This window comes from Acromyrmex echinatior, chromosome 4 (assembly GCF_024713525.1).
Source record: "Acromyrmex echinatior isolate Ae372 chromosome 4, ASM2471352v2, whole genome shotgun sequence".
Taxonomy (NCBI): Eukaryota; Metazoa; Arthropoda; class Insecta; order Hymenoptera; family Formicidae; genus Acromyrmex; species Acromyrmex echinatior.
Window position 1 is genome coordinate 6,921,959 of NC_141855.1, and position 27,436 is coordinate 6,949,394.

Here is a 27,436-nt window from a genome sequence, read left to right on the forward strand (position 1 = left end):
AATTTATCAATGTCGCTCAAATCGTTCCGCCTTAACACGATTGACATTTCGTTTTTTGGCTGAAGGAGTTGAAAGAAAAATTTATTTGTGTTTATTCAGGAGAGATACAGAGTGTACAATGTTCACAAGTTACAAATTATGGATGCCCTTGCTCAATTTTTCATTTGTGCTATTGCCGATTGGTTGCGCAACAGATCGATGATCATTATCGCGGACGTGCATACAGTATTCACGATCTATGCGCGGGTGATGCACACTCGGTCGACGCATTCGAATTTTCATGAGAATACTCGGAAAACAAAAATAGCATTTGCAAGAGAAAGAGAGATGGAAAAAGCGTTATCTCGCAGCTCTGTATCATAAAGTCGGTATATGCGATTGCTCACAGAAGTGCATCACGTACGAGCACGTACGGTCAATGTGCACGTAACAAATATAATTTATTTTACAGTAACTCATCGGTTTCTCGAGAATTGCGACTGTACACGTATAAATTCATGAAGGTTTCCGCGTACGGTGTTTCGTATGATTTCGGTAATCAAACGCATCACACCTTGTATTGAAAAAAAAAAAGAGCTTTAATCGCGACACAAGACGTGAGATCCTAAGAATGATTCGTACAACATCCGCGCGATAAAATCATATGCATCGATTCCGCATTTCCCGCGACATAAATCCTCGCGACTTCGTTCTTTTATCCTCCTTCAGCGTATTTCCTATTTCTGTCTCGTTTCCTCTCCCTTTTTTTTCTATACATAATAAAAGATACGACTGTGGATGAGAGAGACGTAGCATTTCCCTTCCTGTTACCCCCTTGCCGCACTATTGAAATTGCAAGATGCCCACGTCGGCCAACGGTGGTGGTTTTCAGGAGAGGGAGAGGCTACTAATGTGGGAATTGAGAATGTGCTACAGACATGTCTAGCTATCTCCGAGATAGAGAGAAAGAGAGAGAAAGAGAGAGAAAGAGGAGAAAAAGAGGTACGAATCGGGTGCGTGATAGCCGCGAATCGGTGAAGGAGATAAGATTTGGCATACAAGGATAACATTGATGTTCACTAGTCGCGATCCTCGGCCTCCATTCGCCGATAGGTACCTCATCTGTCCGCTAGCGATCGTGATAACGGTCCACATTCTTATCGTACGCCTAAATTCTCGTTCAAGCTCTGTGCAAAGTATAATACAATCCCTGAACCTAAAGAATTTAGGAGATAGGTGATAAATATCCGGAATATACGGACAATTACTCGATGAGTTTAATGTATTGAGACAATGAGTGCTGCAATGGATGATCGGGGATTAGTGCAATAAGATTCGATAGTACGGAAAATTAATGTGATAAAAGAGATTTATGCGACAGATTTAAATGCCATTTATGATTGAGAATTCTCTGATGATGCGTGCGCGTGCGCATTTCTTGAATTGCATACAATTTGTTTTGTGAAAAGAAACAATAATAATAGAAGCTTTACGTAGATAATATCAAATGATGATGATAATAACTTGAGTGCGACACGCAGCGACATAGGAGAAATATTAATAAATTAAACAAAAAAATTTATTTCGAAAGATACTCGAAAGAAAAACTGTATTATTCCAAACGGAGAATTTTTATAAATTTTAGTACGTTCATTCACATAAATCATCATGAGATTCTTAACTGTCCCGTTTATTCAGAACTACATACAATATAATAATTATGTTTTATGTGAGAAATAAGTATAGATTAAAAAAACTGGAAAATTTTGAAAATTATTCGATGAAGTGCCTATACAATACATTATTGATGAAAACGTTAGCATCTTTGTCATATTTTATTGCATGATGCCATTTGAGATGTGAATTCGCGAAGTTCTTCGATTAATCGATATTATTTTCTAACTAAAAAAAATGGCTCTGCATAAGAAAAAAAAACGTATTGCACCGTAATATTCTTTGCGGAACTTAATTGTTCCATGCTACATGGAAAACATAATTTTACAAGTATCTAAGAATTTAGATATAGATCTAAAAATAAATTGGATTATTAATATAATTATGCTGAGTATGATACTCAAATGATGTTGGAAAAAGTTTTGATATTCTAGTAATCAAATTTATTTCTATATAATTATTTTGATGAATTATTATGGATCAACTAAATTATTTTTAAATTTATATCTAATTAAATTTTTAGATACTTCAGCAAAATCATTTTTCCGTGTAAAAATACACATTACGTGTCTCCGCAAATTGAACTTTCGTTATAATTATATGCGTGCGCGTGTATATGTGCATGTGCGTATATTCACTAGAGTTGGCAAAAAATGTTTTTTTAAAAAGAATAAAATATTATGCTTTTATTATGTATTATATTTTTAAAAATATGCTTTTAATGCTTCGTATATATTTTCATTATTACAAATATTTTAAAAACATCGATTAATTTTCAACATTATTACAAATATTTTAAAAACATCGATTAAGCATATTTTGAACAATTTAAAATGATTTTTACCAACTCTGACATTCACACATCTACATATCGTTAAATGTTAATAAATTACATGACGAAATGAATGAATGTCCAATTTGTTGGAGACAATTGCTGGATTCACACTGGATCCGACGTACGTCGTACGACATTCTACAATCAATCAGAAAGCAGAATTTTATTTCGTGTCGATGATACGAAGTAAAATTCTGTTTTTTTATTGATTGCAGAGCGTCGTACGACGCATGTCGGATCCAGTGTGAATCCAGCAATTCATTGCGACACGTTCCTTTTGTCGCCAAATAGAGATCCTAAGTGTATCAACTGTATAGACTTAAAGAACTTTATATTTATACAAGAGAGAAAGACATTAATAACAAAAATAGAAATGTATGCATAAACAAAATGTTTTTTCCAATGGTGCGTAAAAATTCTATTTATTAAAATATTTGAGCTTCGCACAAAGCACATCTTGGATTTAGCAAAGTAAGATTAGGCAAGCAATTTAAGAAAATATAAGAGCTACAAATATTTTTGTTTAGAGAGAAGTATAAAATAAATTTGTTTGCAGAACAAAAGATGTTCGATATTTTAATGATATGTCGATGAATGAACAAGTCTCATAATATATTAAAATTTTTTCATACAACATAATCACAAAGAATTTTTAGAGATATTTACGGACAGACATAACAAATGAACTATTTAATCATTACTGTATTCAGTATCGCTGTACGTTATGCATATATTTATGTATCGATTAAAAAAATGAGTAAACTTGAGTGACTTTATGAGGAGATTCTGCAATTAATAAAGTTTGAAAAGCGATATTTTAAAGAAATAAAAATAAATGAAGCGATTATTTATTAATTTCAAAACAAATCTGTCCGACCTCATCTGTGCGTTATGAATCAAATAATTTCTAAATCATGAATGATTATTAAAAATAAAATCTAGGAAAAAATATAGCGAAAAAGATCCTCTCTTTTCGTGGAATCTATACAGGAGAGCAATTACGATGTTAAACTCATAAAATAAATCCATGACTATTCCACAGTACCGTATGATCATTAATAATGAATTTGATGGATACACTGATGTATCTAAACAAATTCGTTATAATTTCTTATATGCTAACTTCTTTAAAGAGAGGGTCATGTTTTTAATTATATATCACACACAATATGTGTGAAAAGCAAAAGGTTTATGATCAAACCAACTGGCCTAGTCTTCTTTGTACGGTACTGTAATATACCTCAATCCCAGATTCAAGTATAGAATTAGCGTGAATTCATGAAAAAGTGAAGAAATAAGATAGCTCTATTACTGTTTCTTAGTACACAGGAAAACGCGTATTCCGATCAATAAATAAAATGACTCGTCGAGACAAGCTTTGAAAGAGTGAAACCTCATCATCTCAGGCGCATCTACGAATATATGTACACAATAACGGAATGATTCCTAATCACTAAACATTGAATCATGACACTTGCAAAGCGTTATAATCAACATTTTCATGTTATACTTAAAATTTAATTAGTAATTACCGTTAAATTGTTTATATTGCATTAATAAAAATTCCAACGTAATAACTGAGTTGCCAGCGGTGTCGATTATGAAAGAGAAGTGATATTTCTTTTTATATTTCTCAATACTAATACGAATTGCGTCTGAAATCTTTTTAACTTGTCAAATATTACTCTGCAAGTATTTGATTTTTACGTATACTGCGGTATTCGCAAGTTTCGTTTACAAGTACCAAAGAATGAACATCAAATACCTTGTAGCATACGATTAGTGGACATGCCTTTAACACATGAATCGAGGACTGTAATAGGCGAGAAGATAATTGGAATCAGGATCAAGGATCAGAGTCGTAGACTGGGAGCGAAGGTAGTTGAACACCTGAAAAAACTCACCGATTGGTGACAGGTGGTTTCAATCATCCAAGTGTCAGCCCAATTCTAATTCGTTAAAGCTATAACTTTGTTTCTGAGCAAAAACTAAAAGGCGGCTCCATACGAAACTGTTTCACGCAATATAATCATCAATAAGATAGTCAATGGCCTATTTGGGATGTTTCATTTACAAGTTTCTATTCTTATCTTCCTAAAGTGACTATTATCTACTCTGTAAATGAAACATCCTCGGGTTTATGCCAGTGTCGGTGATTCTTGTAATGCAATTACATTATCGATTGCATTACAGTAGCGAAAAATAATGAAGAAAACTATCTTTAACCAGCGTCTTTCTTTACGTGCACAATGGTAAGCTTCGGGAGCAAATATTCTATACTGCAACTTGCATGGAATATCTAATTCTTATAAATAATAGCAACATTAAGTATCGCGTAAATAATAGTTCATACTTAGTACAGCGTATTAAAACGCTACAGTATAGTACTGTTTGCAAGTCCCTAAATAGGTAGATCACGGCACGTAACTTGCATACGAGTAATAAAGTATATCAGAGTTACTTACAACTAAATCATATGCATTTTTAAAGCATATTCCGCAGTGCATTACAAAAATGCACTTTATATAAGAATATATTTTATATTTTGTGTTTTTTTTCTAACATGCGGAAACACTCGCAAAAATACGGAAATTTCCATACATGTAATTTTCTCGATCAAACTATTTTTGCTCGTCATATAAATTATGTAAAATTATGTTACATCAAGTTATTATCAAATCTTAAGTTCTTTGTTCAAGTGTTTATCGATAAAAAAAAAGAGTAATGTAAATGATATGTACAAAAAGGAAATATAAAAAGTATGATTACTATTGTTTCCAAGCGAAATAGATTTAACCTTCATGGTAGCAAATTTCTTTCAACTATGCGTCTCAAAACTATTACTCCAGTGATATAGATGACATCACAGACACTGGCACAATCGCTTAAGCTTTCAGCGTAATTGTTCCCATTGACTGTCGATGTTTTTTTTATAATACTATTAATTATGGTGTCTCACATAAACACATAAATCGTCATCAATTGATTGATTCCACCTGGACAGCTTCCTCCATTGCGCTGTTTTGCTTTTACGAAACGAAGGACTTACAGTGGGCAGTGGATGGTTGCATGAGAAATGTTTACAGTCTAGATGACCCAGAGGAGCATCTGTAGATTGATGTGAGATAATAATTCCACGATGATCAAGTGCATACGAATCCTTCCTGCGCTACTGAAGTTGTACTAGTAGGTCCTTCCTAAACAACAAATATACATCAAGGAAGAATAAATTATATTATTAATTGTCGTGAATAAAAAATTAAGTTTATCTTAATACATTTCCATTTGATGAAATATAAATTTTGCGATTGAGTGCCTTCATGAAATAAAGAAGAAATTATTTAATTTGTTATAGCATATAAATTTTCCTATTTCTTAGCTTTAAGATATTTTTTAGAATCACGAAATATGTAGGTAAATATGTAGGTAAATATTATAGGTAAATTGTTATTGATGTTTACATTTCTAGCAGCACATCTAGAATTCTGTGTCAAGCAAAAGAAAATATATCAATAGATGAATATAATGTAAAAAAAGCAGATAATTAAATCTGTTACATGTTATCATGCGTCTATTCTTTTTTACTTCTTACCTAGCAATAAGATGGAGAGAACAAAATTTTGTAATAAATTAAAATTTTTCACTTACTATGTTTTATTTTTATGTTTAAATTAATCTTATCCTGTTATAAAGATTATTATTCATTATGTATATCTTACGTCCTTATTAGTTGATAGAGTCGGTTTATATTCATCCATACTGAAGCCAGAATTACTATCTTCTCCACAAGATTGAACGACTAACGTTGTGTTCTCCGCCTAGAATATAAACATTTATAAAAAGATTAGACGATTCAAGTGATGCATATAAATGTAAAGAATTACATTTAATGATTAATGTTGTATTCTCCATCTAGAATAAGATAAACGTCTATAAAAGGATTAAATCAATTCAATCAAAATGATGTGTACAAGATGTCCGATCATAATCGAATTACTTCCCATGAGTACATAGAGTAGATTAAGCTGTATCGAAATCCTATAAAATTTTGCAATTTTTGCAATAGTTAACGAGATATTAATTAGAAATTGAATGAGATCGCCAAATGAGTGTATACGCTCGGCCTATCGATAATATCTAATTAATTTTTGTTACTATTGCAAAAATTACAAAATAGTACATTTTTTTCATTTAATTTCGTCCGCTCTACTTACCCATGAAAGATGATCTGATTATTACTGAATATTCTGTATAAACGTAATATCCATTACATTTAATTCTATATCTAGATGAAATTAAAAATATTTTCTTTTTCCTTCAACTGTATTTTATAGCATATATGTTACCCACTTGTTCTTCCGCCTCATTGATTCGCCGCTTTTTTCCACACGCATCAAGCGTCTGATCTGATAATCTCTTCCTGCTACTTGTATCGCCTTGACTCCGCGGTGATACACTACCGCTGTTTCCATTTCCAGCAATGTTGCCGTTCCGATGCATACTGCTAGAAACCTGCAAAAATTGTATAGTATATAATTGGATATTTTAAATTTCAATTTCTAGTGAGTAAAATATAATTGAACTGCTTATAAAATATAGATCTATATTCTCTTGTATAATATGTACGCAAACATTCTGTAAACAACATAAAATTATTAATGTTAAAAAAATAAAATTCAAGTATTAAAATATATTTCCCAAACCTTCCTTTCCTTTTTCAGTAAACTTGGCGATACATAAGTGTGCAAGTCCTTTCTTTTTACATGTTTAGCTTCAATCCACATTCCTTCTTTGAACATATTTATTTGTTCTGCTTGCCTTTCAACTATAAGAAATAAATAAATAAATAAATAAATAAATAAATATATATATATATATATATATATAGAGTTGTATATTCCAAATGTGTATAATTCATAAGCTATCGATTAAGTGTACTTAAAACTCTCTTAGTGTCTTAGTGCCGAGACATTATCGTGTCTCCAGATAGTAAAAAAACTTACCTGTATCCACAAAGGATTTGATATCGTATGTGAGGTCAACGTTGATATTCTCGCCTTTTTCACTTTTTTCGCTCTTTTCGCACTTAGAAAAAGCCAGGCCGATGAACCACATAGAACAATGTTTTCCCGATTCAGGATTTAATGGTGGAAACGCCTCCGGATTAACGTGTGCCAAAGTAATATGAGGATTCCTTTCCAACATACCTGTGGGAATGATTATGATTTTGCCAATTTGGCACCCGCAAATTATTAGTATCGTAATATATGTATTTACACACACACACACACACACACGCACGCACGCACACGCACACACACACCATACACACACACGCGCACACACGCACACACGCACGCACGCACACACGCACGCACGCACACAATAAATATGTATAAATAATTTTACTATTACGAGACATAGATTAAAAACTAATAACTGTTTAGTTTTTCTGAAAAATTTTATATTTTATTTTAGTTGTTACATAATATATATTTTTGCTGATTTATATTCAATAGTGTTATCTATGATAACAAAATAAAACAAGATATAAGAATAAAAAAGCAATAAATATAGAATGTTAAATAATTAGAATCTCATTATTTCTTAAGGAATCAATTTAAATAAGTTTCAGACATCAATGTTATATTAATCTATTGTCTCATGTAGTGTATATTAAATTAACTACAGATTTATTTCGGTTTTCACAATAAGTTAATTTGTATTCCAAATGTTGAGTAAAAATTTCAAATGATAAGAAATAAATTTTATAGGAGAAACAATAATACACATTCCTTGTAAATGTATCATCATATTCGATCTGTTACCTATTAAATGTCGAATTTTTGACTCGACAAGGCCGCACCATTCAAGTTGATCTTCCGCGCTTAAACTTTTGGCTAACAATACAATATAATGTTTGTATTTGCCAAAAAAGTTTGGCGGCTCGAACAACTTGTCCCACGTTGCTTTACCCATGATAATTTCTTCTGTTATGGCCAGTCCGTTCTCAAACGCTTCTTGCATGATGGTTCTGGTCGATACAGACACGTTGAAAGTAGAATTTTGTTGAGGATATGCTGGTGTAATTATTGGCATTAGATGATATCTGTCTGCTACATTTACCTTAAAAAGTAAAAAAGTACAGTGTTTAAGACAAAAATAATACATTATACGCAAAAATTTCATTATAATGTTATCTTCTTGATATTATGCATTATTTAAAATATTTATTTACATATAAAATATAAAAACTATAATTCTTACTCTTGGATCCCAAACTGGATAACCCAAATTGACATTATCAGGTTGTTTTAAAAGTACTGGTTGTGGCCACTTCCATTGAGAGAATACGAGGAAAAATTTTTCTATTAAAGTTGCAGCCACGGCGTTGGGATAAAGTTGACACGTCCGAGCGACTAGCATTGCCCAAGATACACCACCAAGGTAACCTAAGACATTACTATATATGCCATGTCCTAAAAATAAAAAAATAACGAACATTATGTATTAGTTATTATAAAACAATATTAAATAAAGTGTTACATCTTACGTTTTGCCCATAATTTTATAGCTCTCAGAGCCAATCTGAAATTTTCTATATTAGGTACTAAACGTAGTATTTCATCCGTCACTCTGCAACCATTGAGACTTCTGACACACTTCTGATCAAGATTTTTTAATAACATATCATCCCTGAGATCCTATATTTATAAAAATTTATTGTAAGACATAACATTCATAGAATCCTTTTTTGTGTAAATATAAAATATTACTAACCATTGAATCTGGAATTTCCTTAAGAGTTAACTTCGCAAATAGCATGTCAATTTCTATGCCGTCAAAGTTCATTTTTATAACTGGTACAAAGGCTTCTTCTACCGCCTACAATATGATAAATATTACACAAATATTAAATCAGTATTAAATATATATTAAAAGATTATTGTATGCAAATATATTTTTTAATTTTCCAATCTTTTATATTAGGTGTTGGAATTAATTCGTAGCGTTTTTTAATGAAAGAATGTTATTTATTTCACATGAGCATTAAAAAATACATTAATGAAAGTACTTCCCATCACTTGTAAAACGCTACGAATTAATTCCAACACCTAATAAATAAACATACATATTTTCTTTTACCATACAAACGCATTTTTATAGAATATTAATATATTAATAATTCAAATATGTATGTAATAAGATAATATGATTTATAAAAGATTTAATTATATAAATTAAATAATACGATACCACACACATACAAGAGCTTCTTCTGAAGAAACAAATATATTTAATATAAGGTGTGCAGTAGTATTACATATATTATTTTTTTTTGCATTACATACCCTTAAATCTGTAACTTCTTCCTGCATTTTCAATAAGTCGAAAAAGGACGTAAAATAATCTTGTCTATATATATGACGCGGTACAACACATAATGCGTCAATGTCGGCGCCTTTGTGATGTACCCCTAACCTATATGAACCGAACGTGTATATTTTACCACCCACTTGTTCGGCCACATTAGGTGGCATATTTCTAGCTATACTCGTATCTCTTATCCACTGTTTAACCAATGCGTTCAGTTTACTACAAGAATAATAAAGTTTCAATAGTTGATAGTCATACTTTAATTATCAATAAAATATTAACTGTTATCAAAATATTATAACTATATATTATGTAAACAATTATAGAAAATTTGTTAGATATACCTTAAAATCTCCATCCTATGATTCAATTCTTCTTCAGATTCAAAAACATTATAGGGTTTCAGGGCCTCCTTCAATTCGTTAGTTCTGGAGATATCCATGGGTTTAGGTTCAGCTACGCTGATGGCTGATGTCATCCCCAGAGTACGTAAATTATTTTTTTCATTTGACGCAGAGTTCGGATTAGAATTATTATTACTTTGTGCTGACCACATTTTGATATCTTTTCAATTAAGTATGCACCTGTAAACAGATATCACATTGTAATAAAAATCTGTATCAATAGTATAATCTTTCATCATTTTTACATGCTTCTAGAACAAATAGCAGACATGTGAAAAATATAGCGAACATTATCTATAAAAAATATCAATAACAGAATCTTAAGATAAGAGCGATCTTTGTGTTTCAATGCGTATATAAGCCACGTGCTTGGTTTCAAGGCACTTAGGTCAGTGAATTCCTTGTGATGATAAAGATTCTATCTAAACAATGGATGGCGCGTCGCGTGTCGCTAAAGCCAAGCAAGAAACGAAAACGAGACAAAGAGTCGGACGACGCACGCACGTGACCGAGGACTTACCGCTTGATAATATTTCGTCAAAGATGCAACCGCATGATAAATGTGAGACGCACAGGATAAAGTAATCCGCTTGTGTTGTCAGGTTATAAAACACGGTACAAGTGCACGCGTTTAGCGTGGCATAACGTGGTGCGTCGAATTGCGCTGCGGTCGCTGACGAAGTGGCGACGACGACGACGTACGTCGCGTTCCTGAAAATCCGCGCGCCACGCGGATCACCGCGCGGCTTACGACGGCGCGGGCCTACCCGTAAACAACCTCCGCAGGAACGAGGGTTGCATCTGCGAGTCGTGAATGCGTCCAAGATCTCGCGGTCACCCTCGTTGCGTGCGCGGCTACAGCGATAGGATCACCGCGCGATGTTTCGCCGTTCACTGCACTCCTCGTCGCGCCAGATCAGCGACACGCGGATCGGTCCCTGTGCCCTGCACTGCGTCGCGACGCTACGTAAATAAACGGCCGAGCATTAAGGTACTGCACGCGAGAAAAAATAAGCGAGACAACACATATACCCGCACACCCCGCGCCACGCACACCACCTACAACGCTGACTGCAACACAAACATGGCGTACCCCGACCACTCGTCGTTGGCCGTAACAGTCGGGGAATAGATGAATTACAAAGAGTGCACTTTGTATGATGAACTCTATGATGAACTCGACGACAGTGACATCTGGCCTGGATGCGTCTAATTGCGCGATCGCGAACGAAGGATCTATAGATAATGCAGAATCTCGGACATATTTTTAATAATTTATTATTGATTTTTTTAGACCTGATTGAAACAATGCTTTATTAACGTGCTAGGCCAATGTTACATACATCATTTTTTATCGTACAACTAATTTCAAACCTGTTATAATTTTTCAAACCTGTTGATTGGTTATAGAATAAAGAGGTTTAAGATCCTCTCTGTCTTGCAGTCAATTAACGCTTGAAAAATTCGTCGTACGATAAAAAACGGATATATGTATTATAATATTGACCTTAGTCTTCTAATGCGCTAGAAAATTTGCAACTAAAAAAACAATTTTATAAATATAATTTTATAAGTTTTATGAATTATATTTTTTTAACTGCTAATTTTCTAATGAAAAATTTACAGAATTATATTTTTATTATTAATTTAATTATTAGTTTCTTCAGTTTGGCAGAAGACTAGCTAAGATGTTAATAATTAATAAAAAAACTGTGAATTAGAGTGATTTTGATCAATTTAATCGGATTAATTTTATTAAGTAATATGAAAAAAACTATTAAATTAATCAATTACGTTTAATATATCAAAAAAAATTGAACAATGAATTATATATTAAATATTTCTTTAAAAGATTCTTGTCTATCAATTTCTATCAATGTAGATATTAATTTTTATTAACTTTTTATCTTTAATTTTCTCTAATTCTAATAATTAGAAAAAGATAAAGAGTAAATTAAATCGAGATTAAAGTTTGCTAAAAACGGATTTCTCGAGTTAACAGTCAATTGAATTAACCGCCGATTAAATTAATCGAGTTTGGTTGAAATCGTCTTGAAGCTTTCGTACGTTACAATCCTATTGGACTTTTCATTTAGTGACACAAGTATCATTCTATCTTTTTTGACATTCAGAGAGTAATAAAGATAAGACGACGCTTGCGTCAATTTGTATCAACTTGTATCACCAAATAAAAAGCGTTGAGTGTTTTATGCATCTATGCAACGCCAAGTAAATTATCGGGTCAAACGCATATAATTCTGACGAATGTCTGGACAAAAATAAAAGAAGAAAAAATATCTGACTTGGAAATACATAAAGAAGTGAAGGATATTAATTAGTATTGGCAAATTTTTATATATTTCTAAAAATTGTGTGAAATCGACACGTACATACACATACAGACAACTTAATTTAATTAAAAAATTTAGATTCTATTTATTACAAATTTTCAATATCTGCAATTGCTTATTCTATAATTATTATAAATTTTCAATATTAATAAAGTTTAATTTTCTATAAAGTGTTAATTAAAATCGATATCACCTATACATTTATTTAATTAATTAATAGTTTTAAAATAAGCCTTTTTGTTAGAAACAATGGTCTCTCTCGATAACATTGACAATTTATTAAATCATTATTAAACTTTAAAAATTAAAAAATTATTGTTAGCTATGTACATTATCGAAAAGCTTGATGAAACTATTAAGCAGAAATTATTTTATAAAATCATAATATAAAATAAAATTTTGTTATTAAGATTCATTTTATATTATCTCTGAAAAATAAAATCTTGAATCCGTTCCTCCCCCTGTATACAAAACCCCGTATAAAAAATTAATAAAACTTTTGATAAATTTTTATATTATAATAAAAAATATTTTGCAAAGAGTATTCACTCATGGAGAAATTAATTTTCTAAGTTTGTTAAAAAACAGAATTCTTCTTATTTATTGATTAATCTTCTTTTTTTCTAAGCTGTTGCAACAGAAGCGCAGCTGGCACCATTGCGCGCCACGCCGGATCGTCGCGGAAGTGGCATAATTCTGTTGGAAATTTTGTTACGTTGGCTCCAACCATTTTTTTTTGTGTTTCCAAGGTGAGAAGGATGTTGACAGAAGGAGAGGTAGAAAACGTGCTAACTATGGAGCAGAGTTTCATTTGCGACTCTAGGCGCAACTTACCCGAGAGGACACTTTAGCCGGAGCATTTGCTACCTACCGCTAAATTAGCGCTGGAATTAATCTCCATCTACTCTCGCGCTTCGCGTGATCTCTGACGGACCGTACGACTTCGACAAATATCGTATCATTTACGCGCTATGGCGCAGCAATAATATATCCAACCAAGGGCTTTGTCACATAGTAATCGATAGTAGAAAAATTTGATATAATTAAGGCTATGGTCAAAGTCTCGTTACAAATGCTTTGAAGCATTTGATGGACCAATTAGAAGAAAAAATTTTACAAACTGACCAATTAAAAAACGTTTCAAAGCGTTTGCAGCATCGCGTTGACCTAAGCAGTTTTATTCGATGATTCGATCAGTTTTATACGATTATTTCTGATGTATATAAAAACGAGGATTTTTTTATTCATATTATAAATGTAAACACATTTATAAATGAGAAATTTTTATTCATTAAAAAAAAATGATTATTACTTTTTGAATCATTAAGGTTTTCTTTTAAGAATATTACTTATTACTTGTATAATTTCTGCAGTTTGAAATTTAAAATGTGTTAATATTTATATAAAAATGAATATTAACTATATAGATATGAAGCAATTGTGTGGATTTTTATAATTTACTTACATATTTGTTATAAACTTAAAAAATAATAACAAAATATTTATTTTTATTTATCTTATTTATCTTATAATTTTTGTATAAATATTTTAAATAATCAAAATTATTTATGTAAAGTTTCATTTCAATATAGAGATTGTTGTTTAAATAATCAAAATTATTTCTATAAAGTTTTATTTCAATATAGAGATTGTTGTTTTAAATAAATGAAATTTATTTGTTTGTTTATAAATTAATCTCAGTATCGCAATGAAACTTTGAATATAATTTCAGATTTTAGAATGTTATACGATATAAATAATAAATGTTTCCTTTATCATGAGGCTGTTAATTCACGAAATAGTTTGGGAATTTTATAATCGGATATTTTGGCAATTCTTTACATAACTTGGCGGTCGTGACATTACTATTGGATTTAGTTTCTCGGATGCAACGGCATGATTTTATCAAAGAAGCAACAAGGAATTTAAGTCAACGGTAAATGCATGACTCGCAGCATTATTTGTTCTTTGAACCTAAATTCTATGACAAAGATGCTATTTGTGTTTCCTCGTATTTGATTATATCTGGTTGATTGGCACTGATTTTCTGTGCAATTTTTCCGTTGTCAGAAAATCAGCATAACGGGAACGGGTAAAATTAAATGTCTTTGAGCACTCTGTACGTTTCAGGTTCGCGAAACACGATTGGATTTTGGCGTAACTGTTCATTCTAAATGATTTAATGAATCTCCACATTCTAGATCACATTTTACATTTTACATCAAAATCAAGACGCCGACTTGATAATGAACAAATCGATTTTGAGTGTAAAGATTTGTCGAGAATATTTCATAGGAATTCAGACCGTACCGTTGTTTATATATTGCTTAAATATAATTTAGTTTATTATAGATCATTTATTATTCGTGATAATGATTGACAAATGATATAAATTGTGTGATAATTAACTGTTTGATAGTAAAAGCAGATCGAAATAGATGCATATTTAGTGAAAAAAAAATTGAGTTTTTATGATTTAAAATCGTCGTTGAAAATTTGTCGTTGAAAAGTTGTTCCAAGGAATAGAGCTAATTATGAAATTATATGTATACATATATAGAAAAAGCAGGTTTTATAAAATATTTAAAAATTTAGCTAGAGAGAGATTTGAAAATAATTTTATTAAACCATTAAAATAATTATGTAAAAACAATTGAACGCTGATAACAATATTTTAAAAAGTTTAAATATTTTAACAGTTTAAGCTACTTAATTTGGTCTGAACAAAATTATTTTAAAATCTGTATCAAGTTAAATTTTTAGATACTTCAGCAAAACCGTTCTTTCCGTGCAGTTATACTGCATATAATTATAAAATTATTGAGCATATTTTTAACAAGTTTAATTTTGCTCTTATTTATGTTTTAAAATATATACTTTATAAGAGAATCTGTTTGATCTCGGCATAAAATCATGGATTTAATATTCACGTGATGCAGATGATTGCTTTTTGCGTCAACAAGAAATTATTAGCAAAGGCACTGTACTGGACTTTTTTCGACCTCTCTCCATTTCTGCGTGTGAATACTGCGCGCTTTGCGTGCTTCGTAAATAACCAGAATTTGATTGTGCACTACTGCGTAATTCAATAGCGTATCGAGCTGTGAATAAATATGCTTTTCACGATTGCAAAAAGCGCCAATGAAATGCGACAAGATTCAATAATTTCAAATTGGATATTATAGATTGCAACTTGCGCCTCGCATCCCATTCGGAAAAAAGCACCATATTCAGCATGAAAAATTCAATTTTGAAGATCAGATCAGCTTTGTTGTTAAATACATCTCTCACGCACAGAATATGTATTATTATCGTACTTTTCCTTAATCATTTGTTTATTTATGCCAACCATAACGCGCTTAATTGATCGCATTATCTTTACATATTAATCTCAATTAGTCCCAACGGTTTAAGTATAAAAAGGCATGGCGAAAAGCCTTTAAAAATAAAAACGAGGGAAATGTAAATAGAAGGTAAATAGAAGGTAAATAGAATAAAAATAAAGGTATATTATTCTCTCCTAAATTTCTTTTTCTTCGGATAATCTTTCTTTTAACTTTGCTTAATTTAGCTTCTTTATTATTTAAATAATCCGCTTAAAAATACGATGAAGTTGCGTAATATTTCTTGTATAATATATTGTGTGCTAAAAACTTCCGAAATTCTTCAGAGTAAGTTTCGTGTGTCAAAAACAGTTTTAAACATAGTCGTTTTAATATCGTTACAATACGTTTCCGCTCGGTTGTAGCAACCAGTGTGAGAAAAGATGGAACAGAGTCGAAATCGAATCGGAGTTTCCAACCAATTCGTGTCTTCGCCTTCGTTCTTCTCTCTCACCGCTCTGACCTCACCTCACAGATGGGGTAGTCAACTTTTTTCTTAACACGGTATATTGGGATGGGTAACAGATAGTTGGATTCAGTTAAGACTCTATTTTTCAATTTCCTTCTTCAGCGTTTTCTGGTACGACTCACCACCGGAATGAATCCTTCGATTACTGTGGGATTGTTAAATGATGGCATAAACCGTCGTCTCTTATAAATGTTTTCGCACGTATCTCGCACGACAGAATGCTACGTGTGATTTTTCAAACTCGGAGAAAAGTTTTCACAGTGCCAATTGCCATAAGCTTCTTATCACGGCTATGAGGATTATCCTTTCTGGTCAACTTTCAGGTAAAATATATCTTAAATAAAATTCTGTATAACTTTAATTCCAATTCAATGCCGTTTTAATACAATGTCATAAATTACGATTCTCTCCTTCCTAGCTACAGAGGATCAAAAGATTACAAACATGAATACATTTACGCATTGCAGTTATTTAGAAGAACCCAGTTATTTATGTTATAGTTGCGATGATGTGTTACATTTTGTTATAAAAATTTTTCTCCTTTGTAATTATTTCCATTTATTTCTCAAATACAGGCAAGGACTTTAGTAGACGTTCAGTATCTTTTATTTCCAACACAGTTAATTATTACATAAGAAAAAAGTTGTTTAATAAAATTAACAAATGTGATAGAAAAATATAGAGAGATAAAAAAACAGTGATAAAAATATATCAAAATTCATTGCTAACAAAATACATTTTTATGAAATGTAAAAATAATATTAACAAACTACGGACTTTTGTCAGAGAATTAAATTAAATTTGCTTACAGTTATGTTGCGCAATATTTTTATGATTATGTTACAAAACATTTCAACAAACTGATGCCGCTCATGTTTTAGACGAAATATTTGAAACAAATAATTGCGTCTGGACGCGACGCGAGCCATTTGCACCCATACAAATCACAGCGCGCGATATTTCTCGGGCTTTTATTGCGGAAAACACGTAGCAGGCCGCGTAGTGCCGTGAACACTCTCAAATCACGTTACATTTCGCCATTTACCTCCACCGAGCTCGCAGATAAGTACGTCGTACGCGCAAGCGGACGCGAGTTGGAAGCACGCGCTCGCTCATCCGTTAATCATATTTCGCACTTGGAACTTTTCCGCGCCCCCGCAATTTACCCGACGGCGAAATGAGTTTTCCTATTTTTCAGCCACCGCGCGATCTGGTCAACGCACGTATCATTTTCTGTATACTGGCCGTCATTCATCTTCGTTAGCCACTAGTGTTCGTTTCTTTCGTTGAGATACTCAGGGCGCTAAGAAACATTTTGTGAACAATATTTTTTATCGGTTAAATCACTTAATTGACGGTTTTTTGATAGGACAAGATAACGTGACAATAGTGATAGAAAGAAACAGCAATACAATTTAGTTTTTTAAATTTTTCGCAATGTTCAGCATAATAAAAATTGTTTTATATCTGCAGAACTATATTTAAATTACAGAATATTTGTGAAAGTAAATAATTACGAATGCAGGTAAATCTTCGATATCGCAATTCGGTACTGTTTGAGCAAGCGTGTTTTTCAGAGCGGATTCATTCAAGTCAAATGCTGAAAATATTGGAAGAGACTCTAATTGATATTTAAAAGATACACATATGATATATAATTTTTATACAATTTTCATATACTATTTTGTATGTACTTAACTTACTCTAAAAAAATTTAATAATATCAAGGAATTATATTTATGAATTATCTTCGCGTCTTGATCGTTACATGCCAATGTTTCGTGAATATTGCAGTTCACTTCAGCAAGAGGAGAAGCAACCTGATACTGAGTCGTCTCTCTGGAGAATTCTCTTTATATATGCTGTTCAAATATGGGAGAAAGAAACCAAGAAATGTTGAGACTATGGTAGATTATTTTTGACTGATCAATTTTCCAAAAATCGGAAAGATGGTTTTCCATATGTTACTTATATTGTATTGTTTTTGTTTAGATCATAGGAATATTTCTATATTTTTACAATTTCTCTGTATTTCCATGAAAATATGAAATAGTTCAGTATTTTGATGTTTTGTTAGCAAATGTTAGAAGCTACGCACAATCAAAGAATAGGAAAAGAGAATAAGAATTTCAACCTATCAGAAACTGTGTACTCTATATAGTGCATTTCTGATTGATTAAAACTTTTATTCTCTGTTTCTACTCTGTATTCTAATTCCTTCATTGTGCGCAGCCCCTTATATTCAAATAATGCTTATTATGCATGTTTTAATCTAAAAATCACATCAATGTTTTTTCAAACGTAGATTGACCATTCTCTCTATTTTCCCAATGTAGGGTAAGACCGCACGAGAGTACTCATCGCTCAAGAGTACAGTCATGGATAGAACGTTGCACTTTTTCTTTCAATGGGTTTTGAAATGCAATCTGCTCACCGAGCAATTGCTTCTTACTTATAGATCCATAATAAAAATAAAAACTGACAGGATGGTCTAAAAGTACACACTTGAAAATTTGATTCACACTGTGAACAATAGTGAGCCTGTAGATGACAATGATACAGTTTACATATTTTATAACGATCTGTATTTGAATTCTAAAGTGCCTATTCTGTAACTGTTAACAATTGTAACTGTAGCGTATATAGGTTTTGTAAAAAAGCTGCACAATATGATACTACAACGCTACAGTTACAATCGTTATAGAATAGACTTCTAAATCTGATGAAAATTGTATTCAGTATCAAAACTGTTAGATCTAGGCCCATATTGATTGCGCTGGGATTGATTGTTGGTTAAAAACTTACTTACATGAACTCTGCATGTAAAAGATATTTCAAGTATTTATAAAGATTTATATTCAATAAAAAATAAATGTTTTTTTATCTTAATCAACTTAGTTTTTATAATAAGCGATACTTTTTTATGCATATTCTTGAGAAGTCCAAAAGTATGCATTTTTATCTTTTTAATAAAATTTTTTCTGTAATAAAGAATGTTTGTATTAAATTGATACTTGACAAACTTTTAGTTCAAACTCTAAGAAATAGCTTAAACAGCATTTTACTGTTCAAACTTAAATTCTTGTACAAGTTATATAGCATGAAAGAAAAAATGGAATCCTTGGGCGATCTTACCCTACATTTTTCTGAACATTTTTAAAAGCATGTTTTGTACATTCCTGCTTAGAATATTTACACAAAACTTGTGTTTTTTTTGGAAGGCTTAAAGACAATTTGGATGTTGTATTTATTTAGTATTCTATACTGTTAGAAACGTTCTTAAATTTTATTAACTTTTAAGTTACACAATTTGAATTTAATTTCATGACATTACATTATAAATTTAATGTATTTATAACTAAAAAGTATATTTGTGTACATCTACATAAAATTTAATATATTTTTCATGAAAATTTATGAAATTTAATGTACACGTTCATTTCATTTAACTACTGTAACTTTTCAGTTAAATCATTCATTACTTTTAATTTCGTTTATAACCACGAGCTTCATTTACATGTAAAAGAAGCTTGTGTTTACATTTCTAATGGTGTATCAATACAGTCTGTTGTTCTTTTTACATTCCAGACAACACACAATATCTATAGAAGACATTTTTATGATGTCTTTTAAATATCTTTTAGACTTATATGTTCCAAAAGATGTCTTTATGATGTTGCTTTTGAAACTTCCATGAGTACTTTCTATATAGAAGCTATGCATTTTGCAGGTTATTTCCATGTCCATTATTACAACATCTTAGATGAAACGTCTTTATGACATCTTTTAAACATGTCTGTCTCTTTTATACATGTCTGAAATATGGGAGATAAATAAGATGCTCTGTCTCGTTGTGCGATTATTATATGTTAGAATTTGTTGCTTTGTTTATCTGTTTATTGATTATTTTATTTAAATTCTTTTGTCATATCCCCGTTTTGTTGTAAAACTTGTTTCAAGTAATTGAGTTTTATCTGTATGTGTTTTTTGTCTAACATGATAAATACTCTATCAGGAGACACGGTAGTATCTCGAATGTCAACTACACATTTTACATTTTTTTAAATGTTTTATTATGGATGACTCAAACCCGCACAAGTGGCAGTATCAGGTTGCTTTTCGTAATAAAATGAACTACAATGTTTATGAAACGTTGTTTACGAACGAATTTTTTAGTGATGTATCAAGACACAAAGATAACTCGTAACCCGCATAATTTCTTTAAAGAAAATACCTGTGGAAGCAAAACTATTAATTTAATAATAATATATAGTTTTTCCCATTTCAGTAAGGATAATATTAGCAGCGAGATCAAGAATATATTTTTTTGATAAATAAAGAATATTTAAGCAATAATATTTATTACAGTTAACAAAACATGGCTGAAGAAATTCTTATTTATGCATTAAATAAATATACGAATTAAGAACGGGGCGTTTAATTCTTGTTAGTTAAAATACTTGCGATTATATAGCAAATCAGGATAACAACAAGTATTTCTGTTTTATATGTTTCTTTTAGGAAGTGTGTGCACATTTTACTCTCCATTCTTCGTGCAACGTCTGTTCGGTACTGGCTTATCCATAAGTGTATGGGGTGAATACGTTTCGGAGTGAATGCGAAAGCTCAAGACTCGGATTTGCACTTAGGTCTCCGGCGCGTGTCGCTCGCCGACGTTATTTGCAAGTGCGATATTACGGATCTGCAAAATCTAACTTAATACCGAGCGCAACAGATGTCGTAGTGTTATTGTGCAATATCTGAGAGGCGTTAATCACAAGATGCCTTGCATGCTCCGAGCAGGATGTCCGTTTCCTAGTTTCTCCAATTCGGACCAGAAACTGGCTACATATTATACGTATCAAGAGAGTCGCGGAGAGAGAGAGAGAGAATTACTAAATCTCTCTTTCAACTATAAATTTCGTGATAAATTTTGCGTAGACTTTCATCGAATGCATTAATTCTCGATCTCAATGCGCGATTGTGTTATTGGACGTTGATCGAATAAATAAAAGAGGGTAAAGAGTTTGAGAGGCGAATATTATTATTTATGGCTATATGACGGAGTCGTGCGCACACACACCTTTGTGATCTTTGTGAGATGACCAGAACAATATTAAAATTCCCTCGACAATATTCTCGCGAATAGTATATTCACAATCATCCTCCGACAACTCTGCAAAATTCATGCCACGCCGTTTAATTATCTCTCACGGACGGAGCGTCAATGGATATCGCAATCTGAATTTCCTCAACGCTCCATCGAGTGTCACTATCGATATTCAGAAAGGCTGAATTTACCTTCAAAGGATCATTATTGCGGGGCTCGCGAGCTTTTGGGATAAAAGGCGGCGAATACGAGCGGCGGACGGTTACGATGAAGGTGCCATTCGGAAAAATTGAATATCGTCGAGCGCTATAACTTAGGAAATGACGACGAGCCGGGCAGTTCCGCGGCGTAGGATTTAAAAGTAAAATGCAATCTCAGCTATGCAAATCCCGCATAAATCGGTCGGAATATGCGAGTGGGCTGCCCACTCGTGTGCCAAGGATCAAGAATTTTCCTTGAGTTAGGAGTTCAAAAATAAATTCGATAAATTGCGCTAAGACCCTCTTTTCGCAAATAGTAATAATACAGAATAATCAATTTCAAGTGCATAGCACAGAATGTCTTCAAGGTTTGGCTCTGACTCCGAGTGCTTTGGAAACTTGCGAATGAAGAAGTTAAAGATTTTAGGATTCTTGGCTTCAAATTGAAAGCTATTTGAAATTAAATTTTGATAAGATTGAGATTTTGTAGAATTCAATATCAATTTTTCCAAGAAGAATACTATAAAATAATCTTAAAAAGCTTGTAATATAATATTATTAAACATAATATTATTAGAAAGATAATATTTCAAATATCATTTTCTTAGATATAAATTTTTTCGGTAATAATAAGAGCACAGTTAGTGGTGCGTAATTACATTCAGAAATCAATCGGGAAGTTCCGGTTCGCTTACGCTCCGATTTTTCTCGTTTAATTGCCAATCAAAAATTTCCTCTTAGTAGGATTGCTTAGGGAGTAATTACATGGAATCTCAAAAAATTTCCTCTTGGGAGTTTGCTTAAATGATAATTAGATAGAATCTGAAATTAGAGATTACATTATTTTTAAATGTTAAAAAAGTAGAAAATGTCGACGATAAATTATCATCGTTAGACCGATTTCTAAAAAAAAATAATATCACGCACCCCAATACTTTTATTTTTTTATTAGCCTATTATTACTATCAGATGATTATATATCGGAAAAGATCTTTTTTCTCTCATAAGTTTTATACTTTTTTTTACTTTTATACATATAGATAAAATGGTTTTTATAAAAAAAATACATTAATACATATTACAATTTCTTTTACAACAAGAAAGATTCATAACTTGAACAAATGATTCATAACTTTTATTTATTCTTTTTTTCCTCCCTCTTCTTTCTTCTTATCTAAATCCAGGGAAAATGATTCAAATAATTGTTTTTAAATCTTTATTTCCTTCTACTTAAAAGAATAACAGCCAACATAAATGTCGATTGATTACGCAGGATATCATCTGCACTCAATGAAACATCTACTCCGTTCTAATTATAGCTAATAAAAACATTTTGGACCTTCGCCAAACCATCGTGGCTGCGAATGGCATTCGAGTGGTGGTGTGAAAGGTCGGGACATGTGGAGAAAAAGCGCTGACACAAAGCGTTCTACCTCTGAAATACCTGATGTATACCGGATACTCACTCGATGCAGCACACCGAAACGCGCGGTATGTGCATGTTACTTCCCGATATACGATTAAATCCATTGTCGCGGCAATCGGGGTGAAATGTTTCCGATGCATTAATAACGCATAAATGTCAATCGGGGATAGTTTCTGGAGTTCGGCCAGTGCGTTTGCTCGCTCGCGCTTCGAGCTTCCTCTATTTAGGAAATCCATCATTCTCTCGGGTCAGCCGTCGTTCGAAGCTTCGGTTACTGGCCAGCAAAGTACGCGCCATCCCGCAGAGATGCGCGTTAACTTCGACCACGGCTGTTCCGGTGAACACGAGAAATCCGATTACGAGCCTGTGGACACGAAACGAGATTGCTTTCGTCGCAGCTCACGCGCGCCTCCCGACTCGTTTTCTCGGGACAATGAATCGAATTTCTTCAGTCTTCCGACGTAATAGCAACTCCGCTGTTATAACTCCGACGTTAATGGGTTGTGTGATATCCCGTTATCGGATAAATTTTCCCAGCGAAAATTTTCGCTGTTAAATCGTATACCGCTTCAGAAAGAATTAATATTGTAGCGTTGTGTGAGAGATTAATAATTTAAAAAAAAAAACAAAGAAATATAAAGATATTTAGAGAAAAATGGTATTCTCTAATTATCGAATTTGGATTAAAATCTATTTAAGCATGGATACGTTTAAAGTTATTACTTATCGTTATCAATATCATATATGTATATATTATGTTATTTATTATTCACATGGCAAGAAATGTAAGAATAAGAAAATTTTGTTTTACACATTATTAAATAGGCCTGCAAAATTATGATTAGGTATTTCCCGAGATTACATCCCAAGCCCGCTTAAGCGGATTTTGCTGAAATGTAAGCTTGTCATTATATATGATAGAGCGGTTTGGATAAAGTAGATATTACAAGTTGTTCTCTCGGAAACTATTATGATAGAGACAACTATTAGGCCAATGATAAAATTCTTCTTGCAATTTAAGAATTTATTGAAACACTCCATTAAAAGTATTCTTGTGAAAGATATTTTCCATTACATTTTCTGACTGTATTTCTCTTCGGACACGGTAAAATATTTCAGATAAGGATTATCTGCTTTTAAAAAAGCTATAAAGCATGGAAAAGTTCGTGCATCATTCTACAAAAAAATGAAAGTGTGCTCTTCTGCCTTTCTAAGGAGCCTGGCAATGGTAACTTATTTGCTTTACAAAGAGCTTTAACGGAGTTTAACTTCTTAAAAAAAGAAGTTGTCGTTAATAGTTTCTAAGAAAGTAGCTTGTAGTATTTTATATGGATCTATCTTATATTTCTCGGTAGAGTATACTCTGATGCAAACTGCTTAATTCTTGCAAATTAATTGCGCTTCGTAATGAGTTCCGATGCGAGACGGTCAATATCATTGATGTCCAAAGAACAAACTTTCTCGTGCTGTCTCCTCCTCAGACTCCTTTGACGAATTAACGATTCTGATACGCGGCAGTGCACTTGACGTCGTACTAATCGTCAATCGATCAGCGAACGATTATTATTCTCTCTGCTGCAGAGAAAATTCCACACCACAATTAATGTCGCAATATTTTTAATTTCGAATTTAACAACGATATTTTCATTTTCGGGTTCGACACGATGAATTATACGTCATCAGAGTTAAAAAAAATCATAGAGATTTTTTTTTAGAGATATGTCGAAATAAATGAATTTTTACGCACATTGCCACTCGTGCTTGTGAAATATGTTCTGATTGAAATATAATTCCTTTTACGGTTGCCTCTTCATTAATAAATAATTGTATGTTATTTTAAACGCACGTGTTGTGCGTTTTCGAAAAAAAAAAAATGAATTTTATAACGGCTAAATTTAACCCGAATATTTATTAAAATCCAAATCAATAAGTATCGCTTTACATTCGCAATTCTATTTTATCACTAAATCGCACGCGGAAATGAAACTCAATTTCAATCACGAGAAAGCATTACTCCTAAAGTGCGATGCATCATGAACGCTTTCAAGATTTTCGAATTTTCACTCTTAGCTAAGTGTATGCTATGTAATGTAGACACGTTCGTGCGGTTTGCAAGCTAAGACCTTTCCCGAATTTAATCGTATGCTTTGTGTTCGGTATTATACATAATAAGCGCGCTATTCGACGCTGTCGGGCGTCTGATTGCAACATCAACAGCCACTGCACAATTAACTGTGCTCTAGCGGTTGCGCGCAAAAAATTTTAATTAGACTCACCCGGGTGCACGACATTGACGTGTTTACTCGCGTTACCGGCGACTTTGCATCGCTTTAATGTTCGTAACATAGGTTAATACGTAAATATGCCGCTGTAAAAGTTTTCATTATTGGATTATTAAATATAGCAGTACCATTTAATTATTTCTGACGACCCGGCAGATTATTTCGTTTACGCATATTGCAAAATCTATTTAATGTTTTAGGAAGAAGAGATTTAATAACAATTGTATTAATATACAATGTTTTAATTAAATAATTGTATATAAAAGTATAAAGATATAACAAATTATTTTATCTTTACTATTATATTTTATAATTGTGTAATAATTTATGTTATATCTTTATAATTTTATATATTGAATAATAACATAATTAAAGCATTTTTAATGCAATTGTTATTAAATCTCTTTTTCCTACGTAAATATTAAACGGATTTTGTAATATACGCAAACAAAATAATCTGCTGAGCTGTCAGAAATAATTAAATGGTACTGCTGTATTTAATAATCCAATAATGAAAACTTTTACCGTGGCAAATTTACTATATATTCCGTTATTGCATATTATTATATTACACATAAAATATAGTAAAAATAAATAATTTATGCTACACCTGTACGTAAAACTACTAATTGTGACATTACCGAGGGTATTCACTGTATCGGACATTGTCTGTACGCATTTGGATTATACATAGGCGATCATTTACCGTATTCTCCCTCGGGTACAGCGATAAATAAATCTGTTTCATTCGTGGAAACTATTCTGGATAATGAAATGTCAATGTGGGGAGGCATATGCCTGCGCAACTAATTAACGACAATGTGCACAAATGCATAATTACGAGAATTCAAATCCCTCACTGCATGACCTATTTTGATGTAATTACTAATTTATGATCAGATAATCAGAGAATTCCTTGGAATAGATGCCTCCAAAAATCATGAAGCTGGAACAAAGTGAAGGATAGATTATAGGGTCTCTAAAACAAATGTGGATTAATATAAAATAAGACATAGTCCAATATCTTGCAAATTTCAATTATTAATGTGTAGCTTTAGATACTCATAGTCCTCGTATATTTTTCTTTCAGCAATATAAAAAAGAAATTTCAAAATGTGCGTAGTCGATAAAGCTGAACGCTATCTCAAGACTTCAGGAACAGTGTAATGCGAATTTAACGACAATTTAGTATCTATAAAAAATTCGATATAATTTACGAGCAACGAGCATTTCTTTAACAGAGTAAACGTATATAGCAATCGGTTACCATGGATATTCACGCAAATCTATTCAGCTCACGTCTATCCCCCCAGATTTATTCTATCTGCTGTTTTATCAGAATGTCTTCAACGCGGTGTTCTTTTTTTACTTGTTTTGTTACCGTATAAAGAGCTGAGAGTGATCTCGACATAAATAGTCGATCGTAAAGTTTCTTAGAAGCGAAGCACATCGGTCGCAAATGTGGAAGAACGAAATACACAGCGAGTACTTAGTCCAGTAATCCCAGCTGATAGGAGGCTTTCAAGTCAAAGCGGCAACAAACGCCGCGCAGGATAGGTAGATAAAGGTAAATGTGTTGACGAGCAAAGAGCGACGGCGGAGAAGCTGGAACTATTAAGAGAAGGCCTTCATGCCGAGATATAAAGCCACCGTTCCAATTTACTAGATCGCGTCAAACGCTATCATGAAGTTGAACGTGTTCTTTTACTAGGATAAATTTAATATGTGTCGCCTCAGAGAGAAATGTTGGCTTATTGTTCACGTACAAGTCTGTATATAAGAAAAATGATGGTATCGCTTAGGTATCAATTTTAGTATTTAATTATTTTTAGCGGACAAAATTTTAAATCTTTCTCCTTAACGGAACAATAATATAAGAAAAGACTTCTACAATATTCCGTCTTCTATTATTTATTTATGTACACTAATATGTAATATTTACATAA

At 32.2% G+C, this 27,436-nt stretch overlaps 1 protein-coding gene across 2 annotated transcripts in view; it reads right to left on the minus strand.

The window, feature by feature from the left end:
• Positions 1–46: 46 nt before the first annotated feature.
• The window catches only part of hrg (poly(A) polymerase hiiragi), a 123,546-nt gene continuing 96,156 nt past the window's right edge, over positions 47–27,436 (minus strand). The window contains exons 1-12 of one of the 2 annotated variants that reach the window (XM_011066821.2): positions 10,790–11,762; positions 10,210–10,449; positions 9,841–10,084; positions 9,269–9,373; positions 9,042–9,192; positions 8,756–8,967; positions 8,317–8,614; positions 7,492–7,695; positions 7,192–7,313; positions 6,839–7,000; positions 6,208–6,306; positions 47–5,685 (exon numbers count right to left, since the gene is read on the minus strand). In XM_011066821.2, coding sequence (XP_011065123.1) covers positions 5,632–5,685; positions 6,208–6,306; positions 6,839–7,000; positions 7,192–7,313; positions 7,492–7,695; positions 8,317–8,614; positions 8,756–8,967; positions 9,042–9,192; positions 9,269–9,373; positions 9,841–10,084; positions 10,210–10,421 — 1,863 coding nt within the window. In that variant the 5' untranslated portion in view covers positions 10,422–10,449; positions 10,790–11,762 and the 3' untranslated portion in view covers positions 47–5,631. Of the gene's footprint in view, positions 5,686–6,207; positions 6,307–6,838; positions 7,001–7,191; positions 7,314–7,491; positions 7,696–8,316; positions 8,615–8,755; positions 8,968–9,041; positions 9,193–9,268; positions 9,374–9,840; positions 10,085–10,209; positions 10,450–10,789; positions 11,763–27,436 lie in introns of those variants that run through there. The other variant, XM_011066822.2, reaches the window with a different exon arrangement.